Source organism: Trichomycterus rosablanca, chromosome 9, assembly GCF_030014385.1.
Source record: "Trichomycterus rosablanca isolate fTriRos1 chromosome 9, fTriRos1.hap1, whole genome shotgun sequence".
Taxonomy (NCBI): Eukaryota; Metazoa; Chordata; class Actinopteri; order Siluriformes; family Trichomycteridae; genus Trichomycterus; species Trichomycterus rosablanca.
This window is the reverse complement of record NC_085996.1, coordinates 4,852,333-4,872,183: the sequence shown is the minus strand read 5'-3', so window position 1 is coordinate 4,872,183 and position 19,851 is coordinate 4,852,333. Positions and strand designations below refer to the sequence as shown.

The window sequence follows — 19,851 nt, the reverse complement described above, 5'->3', positions numbered from 1 at the left end:
AAATAAATAAAATTCCTCTGTATTACCACCCTAGGTGGGTAGCACTGTCGCCTCACAGCAAAAAGGTCAGCCTGTATCTCACCACGTCTCCGGGGGCCGCCTTCCAGGACACGCGGAAACTGGTGGTGGTCTCTTCGGAAACGCGGAGGTTCTGGACGGGTCCTCTCTCTGCAACGACAGAGGGGCGTGGCGTGGATGGGGGGGGGCAGGGGGTTAACTAAAAAACTAATTGGATATGCAGATTTTGGGGTCAAATCCAAGTTTATCCAATATCCATCCCTAATGTGAAGTGTTACTGGTGTGACTGGTGGCTGACAGCTGTTAGAGTGAGTGAGTGTTACACACCAACATGGAACCTGCAGACTTCGATCCTTTTTTACCTCACCTCAATGGTGTGGATCCGGTTCCACAAACCTTCGGGTACAGCCATTCGTGCCTGTGTGGACCTGTAGATGCCCGACTGGCCGATAGCTCATTTAATACACCGATCAGCCATAACATTAAAACCACCTCCTTGTTTCTACACTCACTGTCCATTTCATCAGCTCCACTTACCATATAGAAGCACTTTGTAGTTCTACAATTACTGACTGTAGTCCATCTGTTTCTCTACATGCTTTGTTGGCCCTTTTTCACCCTGTTCTTCAATGGTCAAGACCTCCACAGGACCACCACAGAGCAGGTATTATTTAGGTGGTGGATGATTCTCAGCACTGCAGTGACACTGACATGGTGCTGGTGTGTTAGTGTGTGTTGTGCTGGTATGAGTGAATCAGACACAGCAGCACTGCTGGAGTTTTTAAACACAGTGTCCACTCACTGTCCACTCTATTAGACACGCCTACCTAGTTGGTCCACCTTGTAGATGTAAAGTCAGAGACGATCGCTCATCTATTGCTGCTGTTTGAGTCGGTCATCTTCTAGACCTTCATCAGTGGTCACAGGACGCTGCCCACGGGGCGCTTTTGGCTGGATATTTTTGGTTGGTGGACTATTCTCAGTCCAGCAGTGACAGTGAGGTGTTTAAAAACTCCAGCAGTGCTGCTGTGTCTGATCCACTCATACCAGCACAACACACACTAACACACCACCACCATGTCAGTGTCACTGCAGTGCTGAGGATGATCCACCACCTAAATAATACCTGCTCTGCAGTAGGGTAGAGAAACAGAATCAGAATCAGAATCAGATGGACTACAGTCAGTAATTGTAGAACTACAAAGTGCTTCTATATGGTAAGTGGAGCTGATAAAATGGACAGTGAGTGTAGAAACAAGGAGGTGGTCACCTGGAGCTGCAGGTCTGTGATTTACACTGAGAGATTAAACTGACCTTCCAGAGTGGTCTCGAAGCCAGTGAGAGGGAAACTGTCTCCTTTATCGTACTGGGCGTAGACGTTGACCTCATACTTGGTGAGGGGAGTGAGGTGGACCAGCTTGGTCGTGGTGGTGTCTCCTGGTACCGAGATGGAGACGTAGCCGGCGCTGGGATCGTCGGCGGGCCTGAACTGCACCAGGTACGCCTCCACGTCAGCCGCGTCCGTGTCCCACGTGGCCCTGAAGCTTCGGGAGCTGATCTCGGAGAAGCTGAGAGACGTAGGCGGGAGCAGACCTGCAAACGTGATTCATAGAGTCAGGGTTCTGATTCAGTGATTCAATGAGCTTTAAATTGCACCATTTGACCAAAAGTATTTGGACGCCTGACCATGAGCTTGCTGGACGTTCCATTTAAACTGTATTGTGACCTATATGTGATCTTCTTAACTAGAAGCTTTTTTCATACAAGACTCATACAAGACTTTATAGTATGTCTGTGGGAATTTGTGCCTGTTCAGTTAAAAGAACATCTGCATGGCTGGATGTTAGTCACGAAAGGCTCAGCTGATGTTCCGGTTCATTCTTTAAACCGAGCCTTCCCTAAACTGCTGCTGCAAAGTTGCACCTATATAATTTCTTAATTTAAAAATAATAAGGAGTGTCCCAATACTTTTAGTGCTGGCTGTACATGGAACAGTTGTCTTTTGCCAAGTTCTGGAGGAAACCCTAGACCGAACGATTGAGACTGAAAGTCCTGGAACACAAATGACACTGTTTACGTTCGATCAGGCTTTATATTTTCATGGGCTCAGTCATGCTGAAACAGGTAGGGACCTTCCCTAAACTGTTGACACAGTGTTAGAGGATTATAATTTACTTCATACTATAGATTTCATATTAGGGTATTAAGGGTGTCCAAAAACTTTTGGACGACTGAGTATATTTCCAGGAGGTCTACCAAACAAAACATACACTATATGGACAAAAGTGTTGGGACACCACTTCTAGGTAAAATGATGCTTCCAACCTTGCAGCAACAGTTTAGGGAAGGTCCTTTCCAGTTCCAGCATGACATGAAGAAAAGTCCTGACCTCAGCTCTACTGAACAGCTTTGGAATGAACTGGAACATCAACGGGGGCTTTCTTGACCAGCCATACAAATGTTTTGGATTTTTTTTGTTAACTGAATGGGCGTCCGAATACTTTTGGAAGCTTTAAAAAGAAGATCTACTCACTCCTCTTCTTGATGTTCTGGAGCTCCTGCTCGATGCGCAGACAGATGGCCTGCGTCAGCTCCTTGGAGATCCTCTGGAAGGCGTCGAAATCCTCCACGGTGAAGACGTGGGTGTCGGCCGGAGGGTTGGCGATGGCCTCCAGCTCGGACCTCACGGCGTCCTTCACGCCCACGGCGAAGATCTCCACGTCGGCGTTCCTCAGCCTGGTGGCGGGATCTTTGAAGGCGTCCGAGGACTTGCCGTCGGTGATGAGGATGGTCAGGCGAGGCACGTTGTCGCGGGCGCCGCGGCCCGAGACGAAGATCTTCTCCCGGACGTAGGTCATGGCCTTGCCGGTGTTGGTGGAGCCCCCTCTGTAGGGGAAGGTCCTGACGGCCCTGATGGCGGCGTCCAGGTTGTGGTGGGTGTTCAGGTAGAACTCGGTGTGCGTGTCCCGGCTGTACTGCACCAGGCTGATCTGGACCTTGTTCGGCCCGATGTCGAACGAGTTCACCAGGTACTCCAGGAAAGATCGGACTTTGGCGAAGTTGGCCAGTCCGATACTGTACGATCCGTCGACCAGGAGGACGACGTCGGCCTGGACGTCCACGCCAAGAGAACATTCTGGAAAACAAGAGGGTCAGAGGTCAGTTACTTCAAGGCTCACTGACCAGTTAGTCATTATAAACTACAGACGTCTTTATCCAAAGTGACTTACAGTACTGTGACTGTCTACAGTCTGAGCTATTGAGGTTTAAGGGCCTTGCTCAGGGGCCCAACAGCAGCAACCTGGCCGTAATAGGGCTTGAACCAGCAACTTTCTGATTACTAGTCCAGTATCTTAACTACTAGGCTACAATGTCCCTGTATATAACTATAGGGCCAAAAGTATTTGGACACCTGACCATGAGCAATCTAGAGTAACAGCCGCTCTTCTGAGAAGGCTTCTCACCAGACTTTGAAGCATGTCTGTGGGAATTTGTGCCCATTCCTTCAAAAGAGCGTTTGTACGGCTGTTTAGTGGGATTGAGGTCAGGGCTCTGTGCTATTATGCTTTGTGCGCAGGGAACAGGGAAGGGCCTTCCCTAAACTGTTGTTTATAACTGATATATAGCAGATCTCAGCAGTGCTATCGACCTGACCAGGCATCCAACAGACACAATCAGCCATGTCTGACGGAGGGAGGACGCTCAAAAGTTGGCTGGTCGAGGCGTCTGAATGTGCTGGTGGACGTCTGGCTGCGATTTCATCCCCAACAATGTCGGGAGTCAAAAAAAGCAAATATTTTCTGTGCTATCCCCCACTCCTCCACGCTAAGCTAAGTCTCTAGGCTACGTCGGCTGCGCGCACAGTGGTGTCGCGTTCTCACCCAGCGATACTTTCAGAGGTTCGGTCTTCTCCATGATCACGACCGGCTCGCTGGGGTTCAGTCCCTTCAGGGCGAACAGACTGATCTGATAGTCGGTGTCGGGCGAGAGGTCCCTGACGTTCACCGCCGTCTGGGTGGGACCCACGTAAAGCTCCTGCCGCTTGCCCCCGGCCGCCAAGGGTATCAGCTGTAGCTTGTAGCCGCTCACGTCGCCCGCCGAGGCCACCCAGGACAGGCGCATGGATTTGGACGAGGTCTCTTTCACCTCCAGGCTCGAGGCGGGTTCGACCACTGCAAGGGAAAGATGGAATTGGGTTATCAGGCCGGGAAAGCTTTTAGATCTTAGTGAAACACATTTCTGAAATGGATGAATAAATAAATAAATAATAACAATAATAATGGTAGCAGTAATAATAATAATAATAGTAATAATAATAATAATAATAATAATAGCAGTAATAGTAATAATAATAGTAATAATAATAATAATTATTATTATTATTATTATTAATAATAATAATAATAGCAGGAATAATAATAATATTAATAATAATAACAATAATAGCAGGAATAGTAATAATAACAGGAAAAAAATAATAATAATAAGAGCAGGAATAATAATCATAGTATTAATAATAATAACAAAAATATTAATAATAATATCAGAAATAATAATAATAATAATAATAGAAGGAATAATAATAATAATAATAATATTAATAATAATAATAATAAAATGAATAATAATAATAATAATAATAATAATAATAATAGAAGAAATAATAATAATAATATAATAATAATATTAATAATAATAATAATAATAGAAGAAATAATAATAATAATTATTATTATTATACTAATAATAATAATAGAAGGAATAATAATAATATTAATAATAATAATTACAGAAATAATAATGATAATAATAATAATAACATGCCAATAAATACAATTATTTACAGCTTATAGACCAGTATTAATCAGCCGATTTCTAGAAAACCCACAATAAGCTGATTATGCACTCTGGTTGCACAGTGGTTCATAATGCAGGCCCACCGCCCCTAAGATCGACCAACCAGGTGTCTACACAGACATGATTAGCAACATCTGAGGTATGGTCAGTGCCCTCCACAGGATTGGCACCCTGTCAAACTTGGAACATTTCCCTTATATAACTGATCTAATACACCTGTTAGTAACTGCCGTGGCTGAAACACATGATGTTAATAATTAGAAGCGGGTGTCCCAATACTTGTGTCCATAGTGTAGTTAGAAATGAATGTGGGTGATGAAACTGGCACTGGTACTGTTACCGACTCCCAAAAACCTGGCACGGCACGTTTTTTAGAATAATAATGATAACGATGCCCTGCTGGTGTTCACATGTGCGCGCCACATTTCTACCAGCTCGAAAACAAAATCCCGTCACGTGCACCTCCGAGCGTCCGCTTCAAACGCTCGCTCGTGACTTTATTTGTTTGTTTATGTTACATCTGGGCGGCTTTTACCTTCCCGGACGCTGTCGGTGGGGATCAGCTGGTTCTCCACGCCGGCGCAGACCTGCGTGATGAGATCCTTCTGGACGCTCTTGATCTGCTCGTAATTAGAGACGGAGTACACGTGCGTGCCGTGGGGGGCGGACGCCATCCGTCTCAGCTCGTCCACGTCTGCGTTCTTGATGCCTGATCGGTATGGAAAACAATATTATTACTATTATTATGAGTTAAAAACGACATTTGTTGAGAAATATGCGCAGAAGGTTGCAGGAAGTTTCCTCTGTCGTGCTTTGAAGTCTGAAAATGCGGCCTGTAATTTCTTCTGAAGGTCTTTAAAGAACCAATCGATGCCAACCAAAGTCCGTTCTTTCTCCCCGGCGGCTTGTCATTTCCCACTTTTTTTTATTTGTTTTTTTTTGAGTAGCTGGAGGTCAGCTTGGTGGAAAACATTTCGGGGCAGATCATTTTTCCACCCCGGCTAGAAAACTACCCCAGTGCCAAGAAACCCGTCCGATCAGACTTCACTTCTTATTTTTCTGCGTCCTGGGAGACGTTCGGAGAGCGGAATTCCATAATGGACATTTAAAAGACGGCGTGGAACTCTTACGTACCCAGAGTGAAGATTTCGACGCCGCTGTTCATCAGTCTTCTAGCGTTTTCCACCACTGAGTCCCGCGACATTCCGCCCGTGATAACCACCGCCACCTTGGGGAATCCTCTCCTGGCACCGGCGGTTTCGCTGAAGGCGTTCCTGAACACGTAGTCCAAGCCGGCGCCTGTTCAGAAAAGAACACAAATGAGGGAAAATAGATATGAAACGCGGCGTCTGTTTGTGTCGATAACAGGACAGGCTCACTGAGGATCAGCTGGACTCTGCTCACTACCCACTTCGACTCATGCTTCTATACTTACCTCCTATCTCTAATGTATTGAAAGTACTCAGACACCAGGGTGTTGGGATTGTCTTTTTCCCATTTTTTTTCCAATTTAGTCATATCCAATCACTCGACCGCATTTTACTTCTACTGCTGAACACCTGTACTCCTGACTGAGGACTATGTACTGTATGTATTACTGACTACTTCTTTTCACCTGCACCATATAGAGATCAGTATTGCGCACGGAGAGTCACGCACCAATCCCAGTTTTCCCCTCAATCAGCCAGCAGGGGTCATAACTGCAGCAGTTATGAAAGATAAGATAAGATAAGATAGCCTTTTATTATCCCACGGGGGGAAATTTGCAAAACACACAAGGCTAACCTACAGAAAAACACATGAGCTCTGCCAGAAGTGGGATTCGAACCCACGCCTAAAGGGGAAACTGCGACCTGAACGCAGCGCCTCAGACCGCTCGGCAATCCCTGTTCAGTTGCAGGCCAATCGTGTGTTTGTGTAGGAGCCTGTGATCAGTACCTCACCACTGCCAAGTTGCCACTTTTGGGCCCCTAAGCAAGGCCCTTAACCTTCAATTGCCTGAACTGTACTCAGTCCCAAGTGTAAGTCAGTCTGGATGAAATGGCTTGCAGTAGCATGTTTCTGCCAGAGAGGTCGCCAAATCTAAGAATATATAAAAGCAGTTTATTATGTTATTATGTTATATTATGTGTTTGGCTATGTCTAAAAAAGGGGGGGGGGTTGGGGTATTTCCTGCCTTGCGCCCATTTCCCAGGGGAAACGGACATGCTGTGACCCTGACCACCATACAGCAGGTAATGAAAATGACATGAAATGAAAAAATGAACATGATTTGTTTTCATAACCTAATATAATATGCACATGCATGAGTGTGTGTGTGTGTGTGTGTGTGTGTGTGTGTGTGTTAACCTGTCGTGGTGTCTCCCCCTTTGTAGGACAGGCTGTTGATGGCACGCAGCACTTCGTCCCGTCTCAGGTGCTGGTTCAGCGTGAACTCGGTCCTGGCGTCGGTACCATACTGGACCACGCCCACTTTGCTCTTCCCCTCGTCGATGTCGAAGGCGCCGGCGACAGCTGAAACGAAGCTGCGGACGTATTTGAAGTTCTCCTGGCCCACGGTCCAGGAACCGTCCACCAGGAAGACCACGTCTGCCACCACTGCAGCTGAGCATTCTGGGAAAAGGAGGATAGGTTCAAAATCTGTGGACTTTTTTGTCCTGGTCAGTTAGGGGTCAGAACTGAAATAAACATTTTAAAAATAAATGAGGTTCCTGAGTGGTTAGATCGATATAGTCTGAACCTTAATACGTTAAAGTCCTTTAGTCTGGACCTTGCTAGTTTAAACACTTATAGTCTGGACTTTGCAGGTTAAGCCCCTTTAGTCTGGACCCTGTTAGGTTCAATTTCTTTAGTCTGGACCTTGTTAGGTTAAACCCCCTTAAGTCTGGACCTTGATACGTTAAGCCTTTATAACCCAACCCTTGCTAGATTAAGCTCCTATAGTCTGGACCTAGCTAGGTTAAACCCCCTTTAGTCTGGACCTAGCTGGGTTACATTTATTTTAGTCTGGACCTTGCTAGATTAATCCTCTATAGTCTGGACCTTGCTCTATAGTCTGGACCTTGCTAGATGAAGCCTCTATAGTCTGGACCTTGCTCTATAGTCTGGACCTTGCTCTATAGTCTGGAACTTGCTCTATAGTCTGGACCTTGCTAGATGAAGCCTCTATAGTCTGGACCTTGCTAGATGAAGCCTCTATAGTCTGGACCTTGCTCTATAGTCTGGACCTTGCTAGATGAAGCCTCTATAGTCTGGACCTTGCTCTATAGTCTGGACCTTGCTAGATGAAGCCTCTATAGTCTGGACCTTGCTCTATAGTCTGGACCTTGCTCTATAGTCTGGAACTTGCTAGATTAAGACTGTATGGTCTGGACCTTGCTACAATAAACCCCTTTAAGTCTAGACCTTGCTAGGATACATTTATTTTGTCTGGACCTTGCTAGATGAACCTCTTTAGTCTGGACCTTGCTACAGTAAACCCCTTTTAGTCTAGACCTTGCTAGGTTAAACCCCTTTTAAACTGGACCTTGCTAGATTAATCCTTTTTAGTCTGGTCTTTGCTAGATTAATCATCTATAGTCTGGACCTTGCTGAGATGAAGTCCTTTAGTCTGGACCCTGCTAGGTTAAATCCCTTAAGTCCGGACCTTGCTAGGTTAAACACTCTTTAGTCTGGACCTTGCTACAGTAAACCCCTTCAGTCTGGACTTCATGAGTTTGTTCCCCTAATCTGAACCTAGCTTGTTCAGAACGTCTTCATCGTTACATCCAGTGTTCATGCGCTAAAGCTGGCCAGCGCTGAGGGACCTGAACCCCCCTCCACACACACACACACACACACACACACACACACACACACACACACACACACACACACTCAGAGCTCAGAGGAGAATTAATTTGCCTTTAGCTGTGTGAGGAGGAGGAGGAGGAGGAGAAGCCACGGGACTCTTGTAAAGTGAGCCTCAGTAATTCTTTCCACTTCTCTCAGCACTTTAGGTTCTTGTTTTAATCAGGGTCGGCACGAGGGGCCACGCAGCGCCGCTCAGGAACCCACTGGTTCAATCACTGACTGACTCAGTCTAACGGGGTAACGAGCTGAACGTGGGTCCGGACTCGTAAAGTAAAACAACCGAGGAGAGATAATGAGCACCGAGGAACGGAAAGAGCCGAGAGCCCTAATACTGAGAGAGAGAGAATAAAAGAGAACAAATAAATGAGAGAGAAAATAAGACAGAGAGAGAATAAGAGAAAGAATGAATGAATTAATAAATGAATGAGAAGGGGCAAGTAAAGGAGAAAAGAGGTGCGAGAGAATAAATGAATAAGTGAGAGAGAATGAATGAATGAGACAGAGAGCGTGAATGAAAAAGTGAGAGAGAAAGAGAATGATCATTCATGTGAGAGAGAGAGAAAAAGCAAGAGTAAGAATGAATGAAGGAAAAAGTGAGAGTGAGCGAGAGAGGGGTGGCGAGCAAGAGAGAGTGAGAATAAATGAATAGAAAGAATGAAAGAATGAATGAAAGAATGAATGAATATGTGAGAGAGAATTAATGAATGAATGAGAGAAAGAGAGAATGAATGAGACAGAGAGTGAATGAAAAAGTGAGAGAGAATTAATGAATGAATGAGAGAAAGAAAGAGAGAATGAATGAGACAGAGAGTGAATGAAAAAGTGAGAGAGAACAGAGAGAGCGAGTGAGAATAAAGAGACAGAGAGAGAGAGAGAGAGAGAGAGAGAGAGAGAGAGAGAGAGAGAGAGAGAGAGAGAGAGAGAGAGAGACGGGGGTGAGAGAGAGGCGGGGTGAGAGAAATGTACTTACTAACTGCATCTGTGACTTTGGGACGTTTGGGACCTCCGTCAGACCCACTCGACTGAACTACAGAGAAAAACACACAAACATTAATAATCAAAGGAACGGATTCATCTCTGTTTTTATTCTAAACACACAGGAAACATGTGGCCAAAAGTATACGGACACCCTCTTAATACTGAATTTCATCCACATTCTAGCAGTTGAGCCCAGATAAAGCGGCTTCCACCCGAGCGTGACTTACTGGTGATCTGGCCGGTGATGGGAATGCTCTCCTGAGACCCTGAATATGAGTAGATGGTGACCACGTAGTCCACATCAGGGGTTAAATCTCTAATGATGGTCTTAGTTTCTGAGGAGGAGAGTGTGAACTCTCTCACGGCTTCATCTACACAGAGAAACAACAAAAACACACAAAAACACGTCAGTCCGACAGAAACGTCCCGCGGTTCATTTATTTACTTCTACTGTGTGTTTAATATATACGAGGGTGTGTGAGGGCCGCTGTTCAAAATCATTACTGTAGTTTCAATAAAGATTTCAGTTTTTTTATTTTATTCTCAAAATCATTTCAGTTTTACTCTCAAAATTATTTAGATTTTACTCTTAAAATCAATTCAATTTTATTCTGAAAATCATTTTAATTTTATTCTAAAAATCATTCTACTTTTATTTTTGAAATCATTTCAACTTTATTCTTAAAATCAGTTTAATTTTATTTTTGAAATCATTTCAATTTTATTCTCAAAATCATTTCAATTTTATTCTTAAAATCATTTTAATTTTATTCTTAAAATCAGTTCAATTTTATTTTCAAAATCACTTTAATTTTATTCTTAAAATTATTTCAATTTTATTCTCAAAACCATATTAACTCATTTCTCTCAATATTTAAACTTTTTTTTGTTTTCAGAAGCCCTAATACATTGTGACAAAGATAAACAATAATTATTTGTTCATACTTCATTAAAAAGAAGATTTGTTCTTAAATAAAAGTACAGGCTCAAGTGCTCAAAATGTGCTCTTTAGCAGTCCTGGGATTTAAACCCCTAACCATCTGCTCAAAGACAGTGAAGCCTTGGTTGTTCTCTTTCATTCAGTTCAAATATTCCACATTTTATAAGCATTTTTCTGAATTCTACAAACGTTAACAGACCTACAGTCGAGCCTGGGGGGACGCCTAAAACAGAACTGTGTTTCTACACGTTACAGAGGCTCGTAAATCTGCACCACCCACCTGTGTCTGAAGCCACTTGTATTCTGTAGCCCTGTATCCTGGTCAGGGGCCGCCGCCATGTCATTTCTACTGTTTTCTGATTCAAAATGTTAAACCTTAAATCGGACGGCGCCAGAACTGAGGAGAGAGGAGGGACATCAGGTCAGCGGGACACTTAAAGTAATAAAAAGTAGAATATAATATGTAGAACTTCATAGCAAGTGCTCGAACGGATTCCCAACAATTAACACTTCAGGTCTGAAGTTGGAAAGTTCATTGTTGGGGGTGAAAAATAAAATAAATAAATAAATAAATAGATAATAAAGATAAAACGCCATTTCAGATCAAAATGACATCTGTTTGAGTGGTCCGGCCAAGGGGCTGCTGACTACTCAAGCACCAACACGGAGAACAAACAAGTGATCCACGGAGAGCGGAACCGTGCCGAGCGTCCAACATGCAGTCGCGGCGGTCAGATCAACACAGCTGGACTTACTGTGGTGAACTGACCCACTCCAGGGTGTTTCCTCTGTTTGATCTTTGATTGTACAATGGGAACGTGTCCTTCCACAGTGTATTTACGACCCACGTCTCATTCTGCACCACAGGACCGTCGTCGAGACCACCGTCGTCGAGTCCAAGACCGGTTCAATAGCACAAACCAATCAAGTCCGAGTCAAAAGTCCAAATCAGAGCGAGACGAGGTCAGATCGTAACTACACTGTACGGCCGAAAGAATTTGGACGCATGACCGTGAGCTTACAGTTGGTATTAAAATAGTGACCTCTTCTGAAAAGGCTTCTCACAAGACTGTGGGAATTTGTGCTCAGCCAAAAGAGCTGATCTGTCTGGCTAAGCACTGATGGAGTTTCCTTAAACCAAACTTTCCTTCATGTCTGTATAGCTTGTTTTAAGCATTTATTTCCTTTATATAATAGACTTATTCATGAATTCAGTCATTAGAAGGGGCGTCCCAATACTTTTGTCCATATAGTGTAGGAACATAAGGAGGAATTTAACTAGTTACTGTCGCATTTTTTGAAGGAATTGTATATGTCATAGTCAACAGATTCCACACACTTCTACAGAGCATGTACGTAACAGTAATTTACACTGACCAGGCATAACATTATGACCGGTGAAGTGAATAACACTGATTATCTCTTCATCACGGCACCTGTTGGGAAAAATGGACAAGTGTAGGGATCTGAGGGCCAAATTGTGATGGCTAGACGACTGGGTCAGAGCATCTCGAAAACTGCAGCTCTTGTGCTCATGGAGACGGTTCCCTGATGGCTGTGGCCTCTTTCAGCAGCCCTGCCACTGCCACAAAGCAGAAATGCTTCAGGAACGGTTTGAGGAGCACAACAACCAGTCTGAGGTGTCGACTTGGCCTCCAAATTTCCCAGACCTCAATCCAATCGAGCGTCTGTGGGACGTGCTGGACAAACAAGTCCAATCTATTGAGGCGCCACCTCGCAACTTACAGGAGTTAAAGGATCTGCTGCTGACATCTTGGTGCCAGATACCACAGCACAGCTTCAGAGGTCTAGTGGAGTCCATGCATCGACGGGTCAGGAGACCTAGGGAGCTGCCTTGCTGTCTTACTGTCTACACAGGCAGCCGCCTAAGTAGAGAGGATTCTAATAAGTCATCGACTCATAAGGCGGGTTATTCGAACGCACTACGTAGACAGCTACTAAGCTAACACTGATAGCATCATGCCATTCAAACCAATGGGATGAGGTGGCACAAGGCGATAGCATGTCAAATAACGTCTCCCACCGTGTACTGAAAACGGTTAAACTGTCCCTTACAAGCCCGAACTTGCAAATAAAAACACTTGCTCACGTTTATACAAATTAAAAATCAATGATAATTTATTTATGTTTGAAAAGAACTCTTTGAGAAATGTTGTGCCGCAATGAATGCTGGGATTGCCTTGGCCGCAAAGGCAGAGTCAAAATAGCGTTGAAATATTAAGATACCTCACTAGACAGCATATTAAGGCATCTAGGATTTCGAACAGCCTCCTTCTCGGGAGCGCGCGTAGAATGACGTAAAATGCGTCTATGTAGACAGCGCACTAGGCTTTCGAACACACCCAATATTAGAAAGGTGGTCATAATGTTATGCCTCATGGGTGTATAAGTATATTGTAGGATTTTGGGGGGAAGCTACTGTGGTAAAATGTACTCACAACAGTAAAGATGATTCATGACATACACGTCTCTTACAAGTGTGTGTGTGTGTGTGTGTATAAGTGACTAGACTACTGTTTATTGTAAACCTCTTAAAAGAACACACAGCGTCAGCGGGACACGTGCGCGCGTTCTTTTTCATGCCGAACGAAGAGGTTTAAGACCGAAACGAAGAGACAAACACAAACTGAAGTTGGTCACATCGGCCAGACGACTCGTGCCACGTCCGTCCGATGCTCATGTACATGAAAAGTTGTTCGCAACAACTTCAAGCCTCCATGTACAAGACGAACTCAAAGACAAAATATTTAGAAATATTTTAATGTGATATCCGCGAGGCGGCCTTGAACAGAAATGTTTATGTGTAGCTGTGAAAGTGCGTCTTTGTGTAGTCATGTGGTGGGTGTGTGTGTGTGTGTGTGTGTGTGTGTGTTCGGGATATCACAAAAAAATATTCGTGTGAAGCCCCGGCTCTGGTAACCACTGATCAGCGACCAGAGCTGAAGCTTGACCAGGGCAGGGACGTTAAAAACAAGTTCCACCAACCTGGTTGACCAATTCAACATTGACGTTGGCTTCCGATTCTGATTCCTGCTGGGCCCGACACAAACCGAACCCCAAACGCCCGCGCGGTACCACATACACAAACTCACAGCTTGTCGATCCGGAATATTTTATTTTGTAAATATTTACTGAGTCAATATAAATCAAACCGAGCAGGAACACACTGCACACCGTCGCTCACAACAAGCTGGATCAGGAAAATATTTCAGCATTAAATCAATATTTGATCATTTCTGGACGTCCTAATAAACATCTAATAAACGTGTTTTGCTTCTTTCAGCACCAGAACTAAATCACTTAGTATTAGTGTTATATACTACTACTGCTATTATTATAATAGTAATAATGATGATATACACCGATCAGCCATAACATTAAAACCACCTCCTTGTTTCTACACTCACTGTCCATTTTATGTCCGTTCTACAATTACTGACTGTAGTCATACTTTGGTCAGGACCCCCACAGATCAGGTATTATTTAGGTGGTGGATCATTCTCAGCACTGCAGTGACACTGACATGGTGGTGGTGTGTTTGTGTGTGTTGTGCTGGTATGAGTGGATCAGACACAGCAGCGCTGCTGGAGTTTTTAAACACCTCACTGTCACTGCTGGACTGAGAATCGTCCACCAACCAAAAACACCCAGCCAACAGCGCCCCGTGGGCAGCGTCCTGTGTCCACTGATGAAGGTCTAGAAGATGACCGACTCAAACAGCAGCAATAGATGAGCGATCGTCTCTGACTTTACATCTACAAGGTGGACCGACTAGGTAGGCGTGTCTAATAGAGTGGACAGTGAGTGGACACGGTGTTTAAAAACTCCAGCAGCGCTGCTGTGTCTGATCCACTCATACCAGCACAACACACACTAACACACCACCAAAGGGGGCTAACACAGCATGAAAGGGGGGTAACAAAGCATGTAGAGAAACATATGGACTACAGTCAGTAATTGTAGAACTACAAAGTGCTTCTATATGGTAAGTGGAGCTGATAAAATGGACAGTGAGTGTAGAAACAAGGAGGTGGTTTTAATGTTATGGCTGATCAGTGTAAACAACAATAATGTAACAATATAAATAATAATAGTGATAATAATAAAATGAATAATACAAATAATAATATAAAAATTATGTATAATAATTATTATAATAATTTAACACATAATAATAATAATAATAATGCTATACTAATAATATAAATAAAATAAATAATAATAATAAAGTTATAATTATAATATAAAGAAAAATAATATAAATAATTATAACTTCATTAATAATAAAATAATAAGAACAGTGTAAATTAAATAAATAATAATGATATAATGATAGTATAAATAATAATATAAATAATAATAATAATAATAAAGACTAATCTAAAGCTGGGTTTGAAGGCAGTAAGAGAAGTACAGGAGTGAATAGATGAGATAAGGAATCTCTTACTTTCATCTATTCACTCCATCTACCGTCAGTAAAAGATGACCAGCACAGGTTCAACACTAGCCAGATATTATTTGGGTGATGAAACACTCCCAGTCTTTCATTACCTGTTAGTGGTGGACCTATAAAGTTGATAATGATACAGGCTGATGGTGGTTTGCCTTTAAAAGTGCCGCTGTGTGGTTCCTCAAAAATGCCGACGTATAAAATGGAAAAACAGCTGAACCAGTGGTGCAGCACTCAGACTTTCCATCCTGCCATCATCACCTCTTCAGCAATAAAAGCAGAAATCATGATGACAGGCTGGCATCAGACGTGACTGTTGAGAATCGGTGAGGTGTTGAAAACAAGTGGCTCGAGTTCCTGAAGCTTATTTTTATTTCTCTGGTTCTAAACTAAAGGAAGAGACGGGCGAGAGGAACGATCTGATCTCGGGACGGATCTTCAGTTTAAATCAGTAAAAATGTTTCGCTGGGTTTTTCCACTCGGCTCGGCACTTTTCTTCCTTACAGACCTCAGTAAAAACGTTCTGCCACAGGGCGAGTTTTACCTGTACTGTACTGATCCACATCTGTACTGTACTGATCCACATCTGTATTGTTAGTCCACACTGATTTTTCAGCCACTGCTCATGGAGATCAGCGGCTAATAGTTCCACAATGTTTCTTTATTATATGTTCAGACATGAACGGATATATTTAATATTATAAAAATGTTCCATGTTTTCTACAATAGTAAATTATCCAATTAGAGCTTTAGTTAAGATTTAAAAGATTTAGACAGCTGGATGATCCACATCTGTACTGTACTGATCCACATCTGTATTGTAAGGCCACACTGATTTTTCAGCCGCTGCTCATAGAGATCAGTGGCTAATAGTTCCACAATATTCTCATTTTTATTATTTAGTGTTTCTTTATTATATGGACAGATATATTTAGATTTGAAAAAAAAAAAGTTTCATCATGTCTTCTACAACAGGAAATGATCAAAATAGAGCTTTTGTTAAGATTTAAAAGATTTAGATAGATGGATGAATGGATGGATAGGAAGGTGGGTGGTTGGATTGGATGGAGAGATGGATGATTAGGTGATTAGTTAGTTAGAAGGGTGGGGAGATGGATGGATGGATGGATGGATGGATGGATGGATGGATGGATGGATGGATAGGAAGGTGGGTGGTTGGATTGGATGGAGAGATGGATGATTAGGTGATTAGTTAGTTAGAAGGGTGGGGGGATGGATGGATGGATGGATGGATGGATGGATGGATGGATGGATGGATGAGTGTTTAGGTGATTAGTTAGTTAGAATGGTGGGGAGATGGATGGATGGATGGATGGATGGATGGATGGATGGAGAGATGGTTAGATGATTTGATGGATTGTTAGATGGATGGATGGATGGAGAGATGGTTAGATGATTTGATGGTTTGTTAGATGGATGGATGGATGGATGATTTGAAAGATTGTTGAATGGATAGATAGGTAGGTGGTTTGATAGTTGGATGACTAAATGGATAAACTGATGAATAATTTGGTTGGTTAGACGGTTAGGTATGGGTGGATAGATGGAGTGATTGGTAGTTACAGAGATGAATGGATGAGTAGATGCAAAGTCGGAAAGGGGGATTAATGGTAACTGGATTAATCGATTAAAAAATGAATAAATTAATGGATGGATGAATTAAGGTGAATTGTTAGATGGGTGAGTAAATGAACAGATAGATGGATGGATGGATGGATGGTTAGATGATTTGAGGGACTGTTGGATGGATGGATGCATGGGTAGTTGGTAGTAAGATATATGGATGAATGAATAGAGTGATAGATTGATCAATAAGTAGGTGATTTGATAGTTGGATGACTAAATGGATGAATAATTGAAGGGATGAATGGATGTTGGTTAGACGGTTAGGTATGGGTGGATAGATGGAGTGATTGGTAGTTACAGAGATGAATGGATGAGTAGATCCATGGTTGGAAAGGGGGATTAATGGTAACTGGATGAATCGTTGAATCAATGAATAGAAGAATAAATGAATGAATGGATGGATGGATGGTTAAATCCCCTCCGACATTCTCACCCTTGGACAAGCCTATCATTGTACGTATGGGCGAGTCTGAGGTGCTACCTCTGCACACTGGTTTGATGCGTTTATGTGAGCTTTATATGACAGTTTTATGAATGTGTTAATTAGATTGATGGGACAGAATGAAATATCATCATGATATGATTTGCAGGAACAGATTCCTCCCAGAAAGCCCAACGAGTCCATTAATACCCACTAAATCATCCTGCAGCTTCAAACTACATTAAATGAACAGCGCTAAGTCATTTGTTTTCTCACCATGTGGCAGAACTGTTGTTGATTTAATACCCCCCCCCCCCCCCCCCCCCACCAAATAAAAAAATAAATGTTATTTTTTATTTAAAATTCTGTTGCTGTCTGTTTATGACACCCGTCTGCTGCATTAAAGGCAGTAAACTAAAAACAGACATTTGGTTTGAATAAGTACCACCAAGCGTAACGCGCCTGAAGGGCATAAAACGTGCGTGACGCCAGGGGGGCGGATCCCGATTCCATGGCAGAAGTGAAGCGTGCCGCGCTGCAAATCGATCCAACACGTCGGTTTTATTCTTCTCGACTCGAGTAACGAGACCTCGGGTCACGACTTGGCTTCATTTCCGAGCTTTTACTTTTTAACTTCTGAGTAAATCGAGTTCCAATAAGCTCTTCAGATCAGAGTGCGGATAATAAAACGCAACCTGGGCTCAGTTAAATCCAGATGGACCAAATGAAACGCTGAAATGAAGCAAATATTCCAGATGTTTCAGACACTCTAGTTTGTGTATAAATAGATTCATAAAGAAGGTAACGGATCAGTAGATGGATGGATGGATTGCTGGCTTTATGTATAGAATGATGGATGGATGAATGGATGGGTCAGTAGATATATGGATGAATAATAATAATAATAATGATGAATGTTGGGTTTATGGATGAATGGATAGATAGATGGATGTGTGAATGGATGGATAAATGGATGGATGGACGGTTAGATGGATTGTTGGATGGATGGACAGTTAGATGGATTGATAGATGTATGGATAGATAGATGGATGGATGAATGGATGAATAAATGGGTGTACAGGTGGGTGGGTCAGTAGATATATAGATGGATGTATGGGTGGATGGATGATAAATGGATAAATGGATGGATAATGGGTTATGTATAATGTATAGATTGATTGGTGGGTTTATAAATGGGTGGATGAATTGTTGGCTTTATGTATGTATGAATGAATGAATGGATAAATAAATGCATGGATGGATGGATTGTTGGGTTTATGGATGGGTGTATGGAAGGATGAATGAATGGATGGGTGGATGGATGGATTGTTGGGTTTATATATGTATAAATGGATGGACTGTTGGGTTTATGTATGTATGTATGGATGGATGAATTGGTGGGTTTATGTATGGATGTATGTATGGATAGATGGATGGATTGGTGGGTTTATGTATGGATGTATGGATGGATAGATGGATGGATTGGTGGGTTAATATATGTATGTATGGATGGATTGGTGGGTTTATGTATGGATAGATGGATGGATAGATGGATTGGTGGGTTTATGTATGGATAGATGGATGGATAGATGGATGGATTGGTGGGTTTATGTATGGATAGATGGATGGATAGATGGATTGGTGGGTTTATGTATGGATAGATGGATGGATAGATGGATGGATTGGTGGGTTAATATATGTATGGATGGATGGATTGGTGGGTTTATGTATGGATGGATGTATGGATAGATGGATGGATTGGTGGGTTTATGTATGGATGGATGTATGGATAGATGGATGGATTGGTGGGTTAATATACAGTATGTATGGATGGATGGATTGGTGGGTTTATGTATGGATGTATGTATGGATAGATGGATGGATAGATGGATGGATTGGTGGGTTTATGTGTGGATGGATGTATGGATAGATGGATGGATAGATGGATTGGTAGGTTTATGTATGGATGTATATATGTATGGATGGATGGATTGGTGGGTTTATGTATGGATGTATGAATGGATGGATGGATTGACTGGTGAGTTTATGAATGTATGTATGGATGGATTGATTGACTGGTGAGTTTATGAATGGATGGATGGATGGATGGATTGTTGGATTTATGAGTAGACGGATTAATGGATGGATAGATGGATGGATCATATCCGTGTGTGCTTTACCTTCACTCTGAGCGTTCACACTTGACAGTATTACCAGTGCCACGAAGGCAGACGCTGCCCAGCACAGCCTTCGCTTCATCTTCACTTCTGTCTGTCTCACAGGAGCATGAATGACTCTGTAAAAGAACCAGACCCACAGTTACACTCCACAGTCCCAACCACACCAAGAAACACACTTTAATCTAACAAAGACAAGGGTTTGGGGTGTTTCACCATCTACAGTGCATAATATTATCAATCGATTCAGGGATTTTAGATAAATATTTGTGCATAAACTGGATGCCAGTGACCTGTGGTTCAAGAAAACAACCCATTTCCAATAAACTGTCCACTAATGTGAGTAAAAATATACTTTTCTGGGCTTAAATGAACAAATGTACAGTGAAACTGAGGAGTGTGATCTGACTGGTCCAATTTTTAGATTGTTTATGGTAATTATCAGGTTCTCTGATCACCAAGCCATTTTCTGCACTGCTGAGTGCTAGAC

The 19,851-nt window shown here is 42.6% G+C and overlaps 1 protein-coding gene across 1 annotated transcript in view; it reads right to left on the bottom strand.

The window, feature by feature from the left end:
- col12a1b (collagen, type XII, alpha 1b) overlaps window positions 1–19,851 on the bottom strand; it is a 119,966-nt gene that overhangs the window by 96,351 nt on the left and 3,764 nt on the right. The window contains exons 2-11 of the mRNA XM_063001716.1: window positions 19,365–19,480; window positions 10,926–11,042; window positions 9,933–10,076; window positions 9,698–9,754; window positions 7,225–7,488; window positions 6,010–6,174; window positions 5,411–5,584; window positions 3,900–4,190; window positions 2,552–3,154; window positions 1,333–1,611 (exon numbers count right to left, since the gene is read on the bottom strand). Coding sequence (XP_062857786.1) covers window positions 1,333–1,611; window positions 2,552–3,154; window positions 3,900–4,190; window positions 5,411–5,584; window positions 6,010–6,174; window positions 7,225–7,488; window positions 9,698–9,754; window positions 9,933–10,076; window positions 10,926–11,042; window positions 19,365–19,443 — 2,173 coding nt within the window. The 5' untranslated portion in view covers window positions 19,444–19,480. The remainder of the gene's footprint in view (window positions 1–1,332; window positions 1,612–2,551; window positions 3,155–3,899; window positions 4,191–5,410; window positions 5,585–6,009; window positions 6,175–7,224; window positions 7,489–9,697; window positions 9,755–9,932; window positions 10,077–10,925; window positions 11,043–19,364; window positions 19,481–19,851) is intronic.